This window comes from Calypte anna, chromosome 5A (assembly GCF_003957555.1).
Source record: "Calypte anna isolate BGI_N300 chromosome 5A, bCalAnn1_v1.p, whole genome shotgun sequence".
NCBI classification, from domain to species: Eukaryota; Metazoa; Chordata; class Aves; order Apodiformes; family Trochilidae; genus Calypte; species Calypte anna.
In genome coordinates, this window is record NC_044251.1 from 7,651,056 (window position 1) to 7,664,620 (window position 13,565).

The window sequence follows — 13,565 nt, forward strand, 5'->3', positions numbered from 1 at the left end:
AGGTTGGAGAAGACCTTTAAGGTCAAGTCCAAGCCTACACCTAACATTGACCATGTCCCCAAGCACCAGATCTACACATCTTAAATAACTCCAGAGATGGTGACTCTACCACTTCCTTGGACAGGGAAATTTTTTTACTGATATCCAATCTAATTCTCCCTGATACAACTTGAGGCTGTATCCCATCCAACCACTTGTTAGATGGGGAAAAGACAGGCACCCATATTACTACAACCTCCTTCCACATAGTTGTAGAGACTGCTAAGGTCTCCCCTCAGCCTCCTTTTCTCCAGACTAACTGATGTAATTTTTAGGGATGGGGAGGCCTTTAGAAGATGGATTGAGACTGTGCCCATTTCACACAAGGCATGAAGCACCTTTTAGCCCCCCAGTCAGGTTCCTACATATATATTCCAGTGTTAAATGCCCTGAACTGTCCTCATCTTTCCCTCCTCCCTAACAGTAAGTTGGTAAATGCCTGAATTAAACTGCTCCAGACTTACCCACTCAGCTTCATCATCATCATCAGCGCAGTCCCCAAAACAGGAGGTGGCCAGTCCATCCTGGGAGCCCTTCTTCAGGACCCGGATTCCCTGCAGGTCCATCCGACGTCCTTTTACCTCCAGCGCCCCTTCAAAAGCTTCCTGAGGCCAAGAGTTTTCAAACTCATCCACCAAAGCCAGCATCTCCTCAGACATCTGATCCTCTTCCACCCCCTCCACTCTTTCTGAGCCGTTGCTCTCCGCTGTGACCGCGTCTAAGAGGGAACAAACCCCATTAAAACTTCAACCATTCTCTTCTTCCACCTTCCACAAATTGGAAAAAACAAAAGGAGCTTTTTTTCTATCCTCCCCACTTGTACAAACCAACTCTCACTGACTGCACACAGGAAATGGGGAGGGGGACTGAAGAAGGAAGGTTTTTCCACTGGGAAAAAAGTGTCAAATGCTGGTTCAAAAAAATCCACACCTCTAAGCCACTTGACACAGTTTTGCCCCAAAACAGAATTCTGCCTGTTTGAGGGAGTAAGGTGGTGTCCTTTCTCTACAGATTTGCATGAAACACCAAATCAAGCACTCTGTACCACTGTTTTTCTTCCCTTCTCTCTGACACAGCTGATGCAGAATTCACTGGGGTACAACCAATGTGTTTGGAGAGTCTTGCAAGAAACTACATCTTTTAGCTTGGGAAGCATCTAAACCTTGATCTCATTTTTTGATTAATGCATTTTGACATTAAACTTGGAGAAGGAGAACAGTGAACAGAATGAAAATGGTTTTCAAGGCTTACTCTTCCCTTTACAGAGGTGGGGAAAATGTAGCTTCTTGGAGGAGGGGAGACAACACTTCTGAAAAAAAGAGAGGAAAAGATTCATTTTGCCAGTATTGGTGTTGTAAAGCTGACTTACTTTCCAGTCTCAAAAAGGAAGAATCCCTTGCTGAATTCTGAGGAAGGACTTCTGGATCTGCTGTACCTCCCTTGGAGTGTCCTTCTGCCACCTCTGTAACTGACTCATGGTGGGCATCAAAGTATTTCTCCTTGTCATGACTGCCATCTGGATCCTTCTCATGACAGTGGCCTGGAAAAGAGTTTACTGGTACACAGTGCAAGAACATTCCTCCCAAAAACAAGTGCAGAAGCTACACTGTGGAGCCTACATTCTTCTGGTTTTCTACATCTGATTTAACAGAGTAATTCCACAAGATAGCAAAGTCTTGATTCAGTGACTAAAAAGCTGACCTCCCTCTTGACAAGATGGATCACCCAAAACAGTTCTAGGAGAGGATGTTATTAGGTATACACTGTGAGCTAATAATGAAAGAAAAACCAGGCATCTTGAGGGAAGCCTGCACAGCATGTAGAAAATTACTGGATGTTGCTCACAGAGTCCACCAAATCCAAAGATCTAGGAATTACAGTGGGAAAACCCAAATGTAGAGACAGTACAAGCAGACAAAAAAGAATCTTCTGTGAAAACTATTTCTGCTGTATATAAAAGAAGTCGAATTATGTTTGAGTAAATATATAAATCATAGAATAGAATCATAGAATCAAGTCCAAGTGTCTGCTCTACAACCCCCAACCACTAAATCATCCCCTGTAGCACCTCAAATACCCATCCTTTGAACACTGCCAGGGATGATGCCTCCAGCACCTCCCTGGCCAGAAGCAATTTGTTAAGAAAACCCCAAAAAACCAGGAGCAATTTTCACAAGCTCCTCTAACATCTGCCATACAGTTATAATCTGCCTCTCCTACCCTGTTAGGCAGTCAATCTTTTCTTCTCCACCCCCAATGCTGTAAAAAAAAAAATTAATTTGTTTCACTGTAAAAAAAGAAATAATCACTTCAATATTTGGAGACTCTCATGTTTAATCTGTGAGAAATGGCATGGTCAGAACCCTAAAGCTGGAACTTGTCCTCCTGCCTGACATCAACCCAACTGATTTTGATGCAACTCAGGTGCTTCCAGGACTGTGATGACCACAATCCCCTTTGCTGAAGGTCAACTCATCATTAGCATAAAGAAAAAAAAGCAAAGAGGCTGAAACACTAAAAACTCCTTTAATTGGGAGAAAAATGCCAAAGAGAAAAAAAAGCTGAAAATAGCAAGCAGAAGAAAAAAAAGAACAGCCCAAAAACCCCCCTGACAGCACTTAAAATTCTACTTAAAGCTAACTCTGTTAATATTAGTTTACAAACACTGACAGCTAAAAGCAGCCCAGATGAGAGCACTGGCTTGCTCAGGATCCAAGAGCTGCTATATATAGAAACCTGAGTGGCCTCATTTTTTTTCAAATTGCTGCTTTTTCAGTTTTCTGACGTCCCAGGAGAGGCAAAAATGCTGGCTGAAAAAAAAAACACAGCAGAAGTTTAAGATCTGTGAGTGTACCATGGAGCTGGGGGTACTGAAACATTGCAGGGGAGAACTTTACACTTAGCTCAGGCAGATGGGGAGACCACCAGGTCCCAGTACCCGACCAGTACAGCCCCCAAACCCAGGCACATTCACTGGCTGGAAACATCAGTACTATTGTGGCACCTTAGCCATGGGAAAGGCCATGCTCAAATCTCAGCTATGGGTTATTTATTAATATTTCACATATATTCTGGTTGTCTAAGTTAGGTGTGAAGTCCTGAGAGGGTGGTATTCCAGCTACAAAATCTTGAAGTATGGAACTACTTCACATCACTTGATAATTCACATTATTTCATCATGGAAATTTAGTAAAGAAGGATCATTTCCTTGCAAATTTCTTTTCTGAGAGCAGTTGCTGCCAGTTTTCCTGGAGAGCTAAGAAAGTTCAGACGAAAGTGGATAGGAATCTGTCCCACCTTGTGTAGTATGAGACCTGCTTACTGTGTTCCCATCAGTGAAACAAAAATGCTTATTAAAGAGGTGATACAAAGTAATAATGGAGAGTAATCAAACATTGCCATTCACAATTTAGATTGTTTTGAAAATCTAAATTAACAGCCACTGCTGCTGTTTGTGTCTTATGGCACATGTGGCAGAGAGAATGAGACCTCCCTAAATATCTTCACTAATTCCAGATAACTTTGTGTCAGCACAGCACTGGGATGAAAAAAGCAAAATTACCTCCAAGTGTCCAAGCACAGAGCTTTGACTGAGTTTTTATTCTTTGCCTGCCAATGCAGAGCTTGGGAAATGTGATGTTAAGTCCACCACCTATGTTCCAACATGCTAGATTTAAGCAAATAATTGGCTCCTAAATTCTTAAAATGCTTCAAAACTAAAAGCCAAGGAGTTTCAACTTCAGGTTCTGATTTTTTCCCCACCACTTGGAATAAGCAGAGCTGGATTCTCTCTTGAATGATCACAAGAGTCAAGTGATTATTGCTACAGTCACTGACTTGCATTAGGTGATGCCAAAGGCAAGTTATCTGGAAATAAGTCTCACCCCAATGATGTGCCCCTTTATGGTTAAACAGGGTGAAGAGAAAACTGCTTAATACAGATATAAGTCAGCTTAATGACAGAGCTGTCAGGGGGCAGAACAGTCTGAAACCAAACTGCTAACAGGAGTTATTAACTCCACACTTGGTTTTTGGTGCAAAACCAGTATTCCCCACAGTGAGATTCACAGAATCAGAGAATGGTTTGGGTTGGAAGGGATCTTAAAGATCCCCTGGTTCCAACCCTCATGACAGGGGGTAAGTCTCTCCCATTTTTTTTTTTTTTTTTTAATACCAGGAATTATCACTGAGCTTACTGGAAATAGGTTTTAATACCTGCACACAGATGAAAAATCTCACCTACAGCCATTTCCTGAGCAGTGCCATCAATAAGCAGCCTTCCTTGGACTTGTGCTTGTCACTGCTCACACAGGTGAGGCAGAGGGGGTAATACTTCACACACCTTTACACATGTAAATACACAACTACTGCTGCTCCTAGATCAGGTGAAAATTTCAGAGGTGCTCACTGCTTGGGTGATGCTGTGTATTTAGAATTAGGATCAAATATTTCCATAGAAATTAACCTGAGAAGCAGCACAGCATCACCCATCCCTTTTACAGGACAAGTCTTGTTCACCATCTCACATGCAATATCATTTACCAGTGCTGACAAAAAATCTGGAATGAGCAAACTCACCCATCAGAGCCCTTTTGTACATCTCAAACTACCAGGATCACCAAAACCTAGATCAAACTTGCACTTGAAAACTTTCTTTCTGCACCATAGTGACTTCACTGCAGTGACATTAACAGAGCCAAAGCAATGTTCTAGCAAAGTGCTGCTCCAGCCCATCCTTCAGACCACACATAAAACATGAGCTTTGACTTTCACAGCAATGTTAACAGCAGTGATTAACACCCTGCACACCCAAATTACCTTGAAGTTTCAAGGTGAACTTCCTAAAGAACCTGGGAGCCATTAACAGCAACCATGTTACTGCAGTCACTTACCAACAGATACTTTGATTGCAAAACATTTGGGAGGGGAAAGAAAAATTCAGGCCAGTTATATTGAGATGAGTTTTAGATGCCACAGGATGAGCAGGAACAGAAGAGCAGCTATCTTTAGCAGCTACTGCTGCTCTGCTCACCTTAATTATGAATTAACATGTTTCTATTGAGATTCTGCTGTAAAACTCATGCATCCCTCATTTTTTTTCTGAAAAAGCACGTATTTACACTTCAAAATAAATCCTATGACTGAGCTTTGAAAGCAGAAATTATAAATCACTTATGACAGAACAGGATTGTCATCAAAAAGCTAACAGAAAGGTCAGAAGCCATACCTGAACTGCAAGCACTCTGGTCCAGATGTGACACTAAATTTGGTGCTTTCCACACACACAGGCATAAAAATAAACATAATTGAACAGTTCTCTGGTGTTAGTGAAAAATGACTAAAGTGATAAACAGAGCAGAAAAGAAAAAGGGAGAAGAAAAGTTCAAGTTCTTAGCTATAATTCTCTCTCTTTGCTATACTGCCCTGTGAATGGTTGATGGGTCTGTACTTAAAAGAAAAGATACCCAAGACCTGCTGCATCTTGCCTGTGCACTACAGGGCTCAGAAAAAGGGAGAAGAAAAGTTCAAGTTCTTAACTATAATTCTCTCTCTTTGCTATACTGACCTGTGAATGGTTGATGGATCTGTATTTAAAAGAAAAGATACCCAAGACCTGCTGCATCTTCCCTGGGCACTACAGGGCTCAGGAAAGACACAAAGCAGACAGGCAACTTGTATTTGCAGAAGCATAAAATATCTTGAAGCTTTGCTGCAAATTTTAAAAGCCAAAGATGCCATCATCCAGTGGTCAGCCTTGCTCTCTCTAAACCCTCAGTTACCACTGCTAAGCCCAACAAGACATGGAAAGGCTAAAAGTAACACCTCCAGGAATTTTAGAGTTGTAATGTATGGCATAAATCTCTAAAAAAAAAAAAAAAAAATAAATAAATCTACTATCCACATATCATCACAGACATTATTTTGGAATAATGGGTAGACTGTAATTAACCTCTCTGGTCAAGTATTTCAAGTTAGGTATCAATAACGACACTGGCAGAGAACAAGGAATGTAGGGTGAAAAATTCAGAGCTTTCAGTGTGTTTCCCCACCCCAGAAGAGAACACATCTTGGTTTTAGCTTGTTCCTTTAATACCAACCCTCCTTTGCAAAACTGGAAGTTACAGGAAAAAAAAAACCAACAAACAAAAATTTTCAAAGGGCAGGACAGGACAGGACAGGACAGGACATACACTCTAACTGAAAAACTAAGTATAGAGAACTAATAACAAAAAGCACTTTAGAAGTTAATTTTAATAAAATCCTATCCCTTTTCTAAATTTTTCCCCTAAATGAGTGGTCAGTGGCCCTTCTTCACAGGTGATGAGAGGCTTGCTCAAAACTCAGCAGGCAGAAGAGTGTGCTACGTAACAAGCTTTGATTTGGGATGCCCAGCAAACGACAGGATGATGATTTAGGGGATCAAAATTTTGACTTTAGCACACAAAATGAAGCATACAAAAGTTTTTTTGTTTTTTTTTTTAGTTATTTATTCCAAGAACAGGCTTTCAATTAAGAGGATTATATAGTAAAATAATAGTTCTCACTCGTAAGGAAAGAGCTTTAGTATCTGATTTGTAGCCACAAGATGCCTCTAAATTGGCTTAGCTATAGATTTAAAGATCATCTATTTGTCTCAATACAGCAGTTCTGATGAAATCTTTCAAAACATAAAAATGCCAGCAAAGCATAACCAGATTTCTTATTCATATTAAGTGAGAATAATACTTCACCATTGTGTAACAGACCAGTCCCTGAAGAACAGACACACACATTCTCCTTATGAAATATAAAGAAGTGATAAATAAAACATGGGGAAAAAATTAAAGAGGGAGACAAACCTAATTAGAGTATAATGCAGTTTAGTAAGGGAAAAGCATGCAAAATATCTTGAAGGATTCAGTAGGCTACTTTATAAAAGAGCAGAAAATGTCAAATCTCCTCCCTAATACCTCTTCCATGGTTAAAAACAAGGAGGGGAAAATCAAAGGCATTGACTAACTAGAGCCTTTACTCTCCTTCTTCCTCACCACCTACTAAAATAGGAGCCTGTCTTTTTTCTGACGCACATCTCGGAGCAGTAACTTGCTCTATAGGATGCCTGGGAACAGGGTCCAAATCACAGAAACATCTAAACAGCTAAATTTAAACTCTCCAAGCCTACCCCTGCATAAAAGAGATATAAAAATGTCTCTTTCAGGGCCTCTGGCCCTACACACCAAGTGGGGGGGTAAGGAACAAACTGAAGCCTGTGTCTCCAGAACAGTTTTTTTTGTTGGTTTGTTTTGGGGTAAGAGGGAAAGTAAGCAGGAGAAACCACCACCTCCCAGTTCTGAAGGCACATGCTTGTCCTCAGTGACTTCTCCCATGTGTCACATTATTTTTTACTGCCAGAAAAAAGGACAATTCCTTATTAATTTCTTCCCAATCATGTCACCTGCAGTAGATGGTGGTACAACACATGCCATTGATAGTGACAAACTAATATTTAGCTCCCTGCACATAACACAATTATGGAATCTGGTTCTGATTAAGCCCTGGAAATTCTTAAAAGATCACTAGCATAAACAAAGGCAACAGTGTCCTGCTTTGGTTTTGTTCTTTTTCTAATCTTTCCCCCATCAAAGCTCTTATGCAAATCTTTTGTTAGATCCTTTTAGTTAACTATCCCCAATATTTTATAGTTTGACACTGTAAGCCCAAGCAATGGCCTTAGTTCTGTGTCTTTTGACTACCACTGTGTCCAAGGTTTGCACCAAATGCTGAAATTCAGACAGTATTCCTCAGAGACCTGGTTTCATCCTTTTTATTTAAAAAAAATATTTCTGATAGGCTGTACTTATGTTTAATTGTGTATCTTCACACTGCTCAACAAGGGCAGATTAATAGTCAGACTTGATCCATGACAACTTAAGAGAGTTGCCTGGCATGGATACCCATGGAATCTTTCTCCCAGTTGGAGACCAAAGCAATGAGACTGTCCCACTCACATAACAAAAAACCCAGTGAACTGGTCAGGTCATGCCTCTTATTCCTCTAGGATAGCTTTTAAATGCTGAGCAGTTTGTCTGACAGGCCACATTTTACAATATTCCATGAAGAAGCAGAGTTGTTGCAGCAAAGAATAGGAAAAAAAATAATAAATCAATCCTGGTTTTGAGGGTGTGATGAGCAAGAACTGAATTACCCTTTGCTTGAGTCCAGGTAAGGAATGCCTGCAGAATGCTGAGTTTGGCAAGAATACTGTCAACAACCCTAGGTTAGGATTCAACAGAAAAACACCCTTCTCACACTCCTAGAATAGTACAAAGCTATAACAGTGCCTGCAGAAAGAAGTTTTGCAAGAAAGTCCCTTCTCCCCCAAACTGCTGCATTCCAGAAGCAACAATCTCTTCCTCTAGGGAAAATCTGAATTGTTCCAGTTGCAGTCATTAGTGGCCAGAACAGATAACGAATTTAAAGCTTTAAGGACAGTCAGAGCATAACACAAACTCACATGAACCAGGCAACCAGCCTCAAAAGAAGAAAAAAAATCCATAAAGGAGAGGTGTCCCAGATTTGGGAACCATGTTCTTTCCCTTCCAAACATGCTTTAGCCAATTAACTCAGTCTGTAGAGCTTTACCATGAAGTCTGATGCAACTTCATCTTCTTGAAAATAAAACCTGAGGATTACTATTCTTCTGGACATACAGAGTTGTTGGATCTTCAGATGCAACAACTCCAGGCAGTGGACACTTCAGGTTCAGTAAGAATTTTGAGCAGCTATGTACAACAAACTGCCAGTGGCAAAAGGAGCCTTCTAAAACGGGATGAAGACACAGACAGGAACCATTTTCTCTACATTCCTATCATTAAAAAATACCAAAACCATTGCAGAGAAAAGTCAGTACATCTGACAGCTGACTGGGGCAGGTTTTGAAAAACTGAGCTGGAAAGAGAATGTTTTCCCTTCCACTCTTAACCTCTGATGCTCCTGCTACATGAGCATGTAGTTATGCTGCAGTGAAGGATCCAAATAAAGCATCATAGAGAATCATTTGCACTATAAAGGCAGATTAAAAAAAAAAAAGGAAATGCCATATTATATTTATTTTAATACTGAACTGCTTTTCTTTTACATAGGAATAGTTTTGCATCAGTAAACTCTCACTGAACTCTCCTGCAATTCTAAATACTCTTCCACCATGCTACCCCCATTTCCTCAGTTACTCCTGCAGATCACAGAATCATAGAATTGGCTGGTTGGAAGGGACCTCAGAGATCATCGAGTCCAACTCTTGATCCACTACTGCTGCAGTTCCCAGCCCATGGCACTGAGTGCCACATCCAGTCTCTTTTTAAATATCTCCAGGGATGGAGAATCCACTTCTTCCCTGGGCAGCCCATTCCAATGCCTGATCACCCTCTCTGTAAATAAATTCTTTCTAATATCCAACCTAAACTTCCCCTGGCACAACTTGAGACCCTGCCCTCTTGTCTTGCTGAGAGTTGCCGGGGAAAAGAGCCCAACCCCCCCCTGGCTACACCCTCCTTTCAGGGAGTTGTAGAGAGTGATGAGGTCTCCCCTGAGCCTCCTCTTCTCCAGCCTCAACACCCCCAGCTCCCTCAGCCTCTCCTCATAGGATCTGTGCTCGAGTCCCTTCACCAGCCTGGTTGCCCTCCTTTGGACCTGCTCCAGCACCTCAATCTCCTTCCTGAACTGAGGGGCCCAGAACTGGACACAGGACTCAAGGTGTGGCCTCACCAGGGCTGAGTACAGGGGCAGAATCCCTTCCCTGGACCTGCTGGCCACGCTGTTCCTGATTCAGGCCAGGATGCCATTGGCCTTCTTGGCCACCTGGGCAATGACAGTGAGGCCATGACTTTCTTCTCTCCCCTCTGCTAGCTGGAAATGGACATAATGAATACAGAACACTAAATATTTCACCCACACCCATCTTAATAGAACGATGCAAAGTGAGAGTGATGACAATGAGAAGATTTTAGGTACATTGTAAATACTGTAAATAAGCAGAGGAAGTATGTAAGCTGGGCAAGACCGTGCATGATGTATAGAAATCCCCTAATGTTAGGATGAAAAGAAGCTGTAGGTTCAATTCACTCATTAGCAGGTTTAATAAATGCAAAAGTGAATGACAATAGAGCAACAGATTTGTTTGCTGGGTACAAAAACCTTTAAGATGCATAAGGGCTTCCCAGGAAATAGGAGCTTGGAAGCAATGTGCATGGGTTAATGGATATTGCTGTAGCTAAAAGTGCCATGTTTAACACAGCACCACATTCTTTTGGGTTTTAAATTTAAAAATCTCAAAATATACATCCCTGCAGTTTTGAGAAGAATAATACATGCAGCTTGGATGGGACAGACAGGTTTCTAACAGAGCTTGACATGGCACTATCAGGGTGATGCCTTTCACTTTCAGCTTTCTTCAGCCACTCTTAAGAGATGCTAGAGCAAGACTTAATGAAAAGATCTGATTTATAAGTAAGCACCAAATCAATTAGTAAAAGTATCAAAAATCCTGCATCTGCTCAACAACCTCCCAGAGCACACTCCTGAAATTCTAGGAATGTCACGATTATTGCTGCAAAGGTGAATGGTAAGAAAGAACTGCTTCTCCCCTTGCTGAGTTAGTGGTGCAGAAATGGTAGCACAAACCTCAAAGAATAACTGGGTCATACTATTCCTACAGAGCACTTTTCAGATAAAATTTCTGGAGGAACTCCCAGTCAGAGGCAGGTCTGAGATCTCCTGACACCGCCATCCCCTTGGGATCTCTGCCTCCAACAGGACAAAAAGCTGTCCTTGTCCTCTCCATCTCCCACCTGCCTGCTTTTGGCAAGATGTTTACAATTTAAGCTCCTCTTACTCTTTTAGCACTGCAGAGCACAAATATGGTGACCTAGATTCCACTTGTGCAGCACCAATACATCTTTCAGATGGGCTGACATTGCCAGGGATGCTCGGAAGGATTCAGCTTCATCTTCAGAGCCCTGGTGGAACTTGGAGGGTGAACAACAGATGTGTGAGTGTACATGTGTGCAGAGTATTTAAGTTCAAATTAGAACAATGATTTTAGAACTGCTGCTGTGTCAGACAGAACCCACTCTCTCTATGCTACTTTTGAATGACATTGCAAGTGTTTGCCATGATGTGTTTCTGAGGGCTCTGATGAGCTGTTTGCAGGCTTCATAGAATTTTGCTGCTTTAAAAACCCTGCCAGAGTTGACTACTCTGCTTATACGGATTAACTTTTCCATAAATCATTGCAGAGAGACTAAAAAATACACAGAAATGAATGGTCACAGATCCCATTCCTTTCATTAATATAACTGGACAAATAAGTGCTAACATTTGGTGTAGTCTAAACAAGGCTCAGTAGCACTCAGGGATTTTGCCTTTGCATGATAAGCAAGTCAAAGAAAAAGCTGAATTTTAAATATACAGCAGCATTCAGGCCAGAATCCCAATAAACTGATACAGATTCTGGCCTTTTGCTTCAACTAAAACAAGTTAAATTCGGAGCTAAAGGGTTAACACCCTTTGCCCCAAGAGAAAAACTTCCCTTCTTCCCTCCCCTGGAAGTGATGAGCATTCCTTGGTGAAACGAGATCCATCAGCTTGAGAGGGAGGAAACTAAAATGCTGTAACGATAAAAATCTTTAAAAGGACCTCATGTTATAGCAAAAGGAAAGAAAACACAGCAGCCCCTTGTATCGAGTCAGTCACAGCTTCTAAGGGGATAGTATTTAAAATACTACTGTAAAGAAAATGCACCTGATGCTTTTGTTTTGTGTACCTATAGGGAACTTGAAGTGATTGCAGCTGTCAAGCTTAAACTGGGATGTCAGTTTTAGTAAGTTATTTAAGCTATTCATAATCTCACTATTAAGAATTTGAAGCAGAAATTCTCCTTTCAAGCCAACTCTCTTCTTCAGGTCCATTTGCTTAATGTTTATTTATTTGGTAAGATCAGAAGTGCTGGGGACAAAGGCAAATCCATACATTTAGAAGATGAAACACCATCCCTTCTCTTTTTAAGAGGCCACAGATGAAATGAAAACTCCTCTTGATTTCATGTGGAATACATTATTTGTACCACAAGAGGGCATTACCAGTACACTTGAAGCAGCTCCTTCAGCTCCTGCTGTACACATCACTGAAGTCATTAAGGAAGTAAAAAAAAAAATACCTGAAAGCTATTTTGATGGCATACACATACATTCCTAATGTAATCACACTGCCCTTAATTCCAGAAGAGCAGCACAAAGCTTTTTGCAAAAGCACAATCCTGCCAAGTAATGGAAGTGAGACTCCAAACCAGTTGTGCTTCATGTTTTGACTACCACCAATCTCTTAGTAAAGTTTAAGAGTCTTAACTTTTAATGTTGTCTAAAGGGATATTGAAAATAAAAAACATTTCCCTCCGGTGATGTTTTCATTTAAAAATAAAGGGAAGATTAGATGGAAACATACTTTAGTAACTACTTGAGAGAGAAGGGATTACAAAATACAATCATAAATGTTTTTCAAGATTGCTCATGAGCAGCCTATTAGCTATATGCAAGTACAGACAAAATACTGGAAGTATTTAGTGGGATTCACTGAAATGAAAGAGAACAATAAAAAAGAAGGATAATAAAGCCTTCTATCTCAAATATTTTAAAATATTTTTGGGGGACAGACTAGGTTCAAAGTCATTCTTCTAATGGATTTTTTGAGGGTTATGTACAGTGACTACAGACCCCACATAAACAAAAAGGATATTGGCTGAACACTAGAAAATTACATCCAAAGTACTGAACACATTGAAAGGATATGAATTAAAGCTAATCTGCTCTTTACCAAGCTCTTCTTTTAAGAAAACACACCCACCTGTCTGTGCTATGGGAAGGGATGTACAAAGAAGCTATTGAGAAGCCTAGGAGTAGCAGCATAAACACTGAACCCAGCATTCCTCATTTAACAGCAGTAGCTACTGGTGAGCCTGTTAAAGTATTATTGACACACTCAAAGTAATTTCCAGCCCTCTATATTTTTAGGAAGTCATCCTCTCAAGCACTTCCTAAAGGACTGTAATTTTTTCATTACAAGTAGAGCCTCAACCTTGGCAAGCAGGAAGAAAAGTGCAAAGCAAAAGCAAAAGATCCTTGGAAAAAAACAACAGGAGTGCACTCATGAATTTCAGGTGCAACACCCCAGGCAAACAGACTATTTCATTTGTGGTCCATGGTTCAGGAGTTGCTTACCACTGCAAGCAGAAGAGGTGATGTTGTACAGAAAGGGATAAAACTGCAGGCAGCGAATCATCTTCAGGCTGCTTTCACATTCCAAGCATTTTGTTGTCAAATCCAGTGCATGTCTGAAGGCCTGCAGGGCTCCACTGATGTTGTTCAGAGCCAGATATGCATTTCCCAGGCTCAAAAAAGTCAGGGGCTGTTAAGAGAAAAGTGACATATACCCCAGCATAAATATCTTTGCTGTTTAAAATTGAAGACAATTAGCAAAAAAAACCCTGAAAACCC

General features: G+C 40.8%; 1 protein-coding gene across 1 annotated transcript in view; it reads right to left on the minus strand.

Moving 5' to 3' along the window:
- The window catches only part of TTC17 (tetratricopeptide repeat domain 17), a 47,720-nt gene that overhangs the window by 10,854 nt on the left and 23,301 nt on the right, over window positions 1-13,565 (minus strand). Inside the window, exons 16-18 of the mRNA XM_030452324.1 lie at window positions 13,290-13,476; window positions 1,409-1,579; window positions 504-757 (exon numbers count right to left, since the gene is read on the minus strand). Of these exons, the coding sequence (XP_030308184.1) occupies window positions 504-757; window positions 1,409-1,579; window positions 13,290-13,476 (612 nt within the window). The remainder of the gene's footprint in view (window positions 1-503; window positions 758-1,408; window positions 1,580-13,289; window positions 13,477-13,565) is intronic.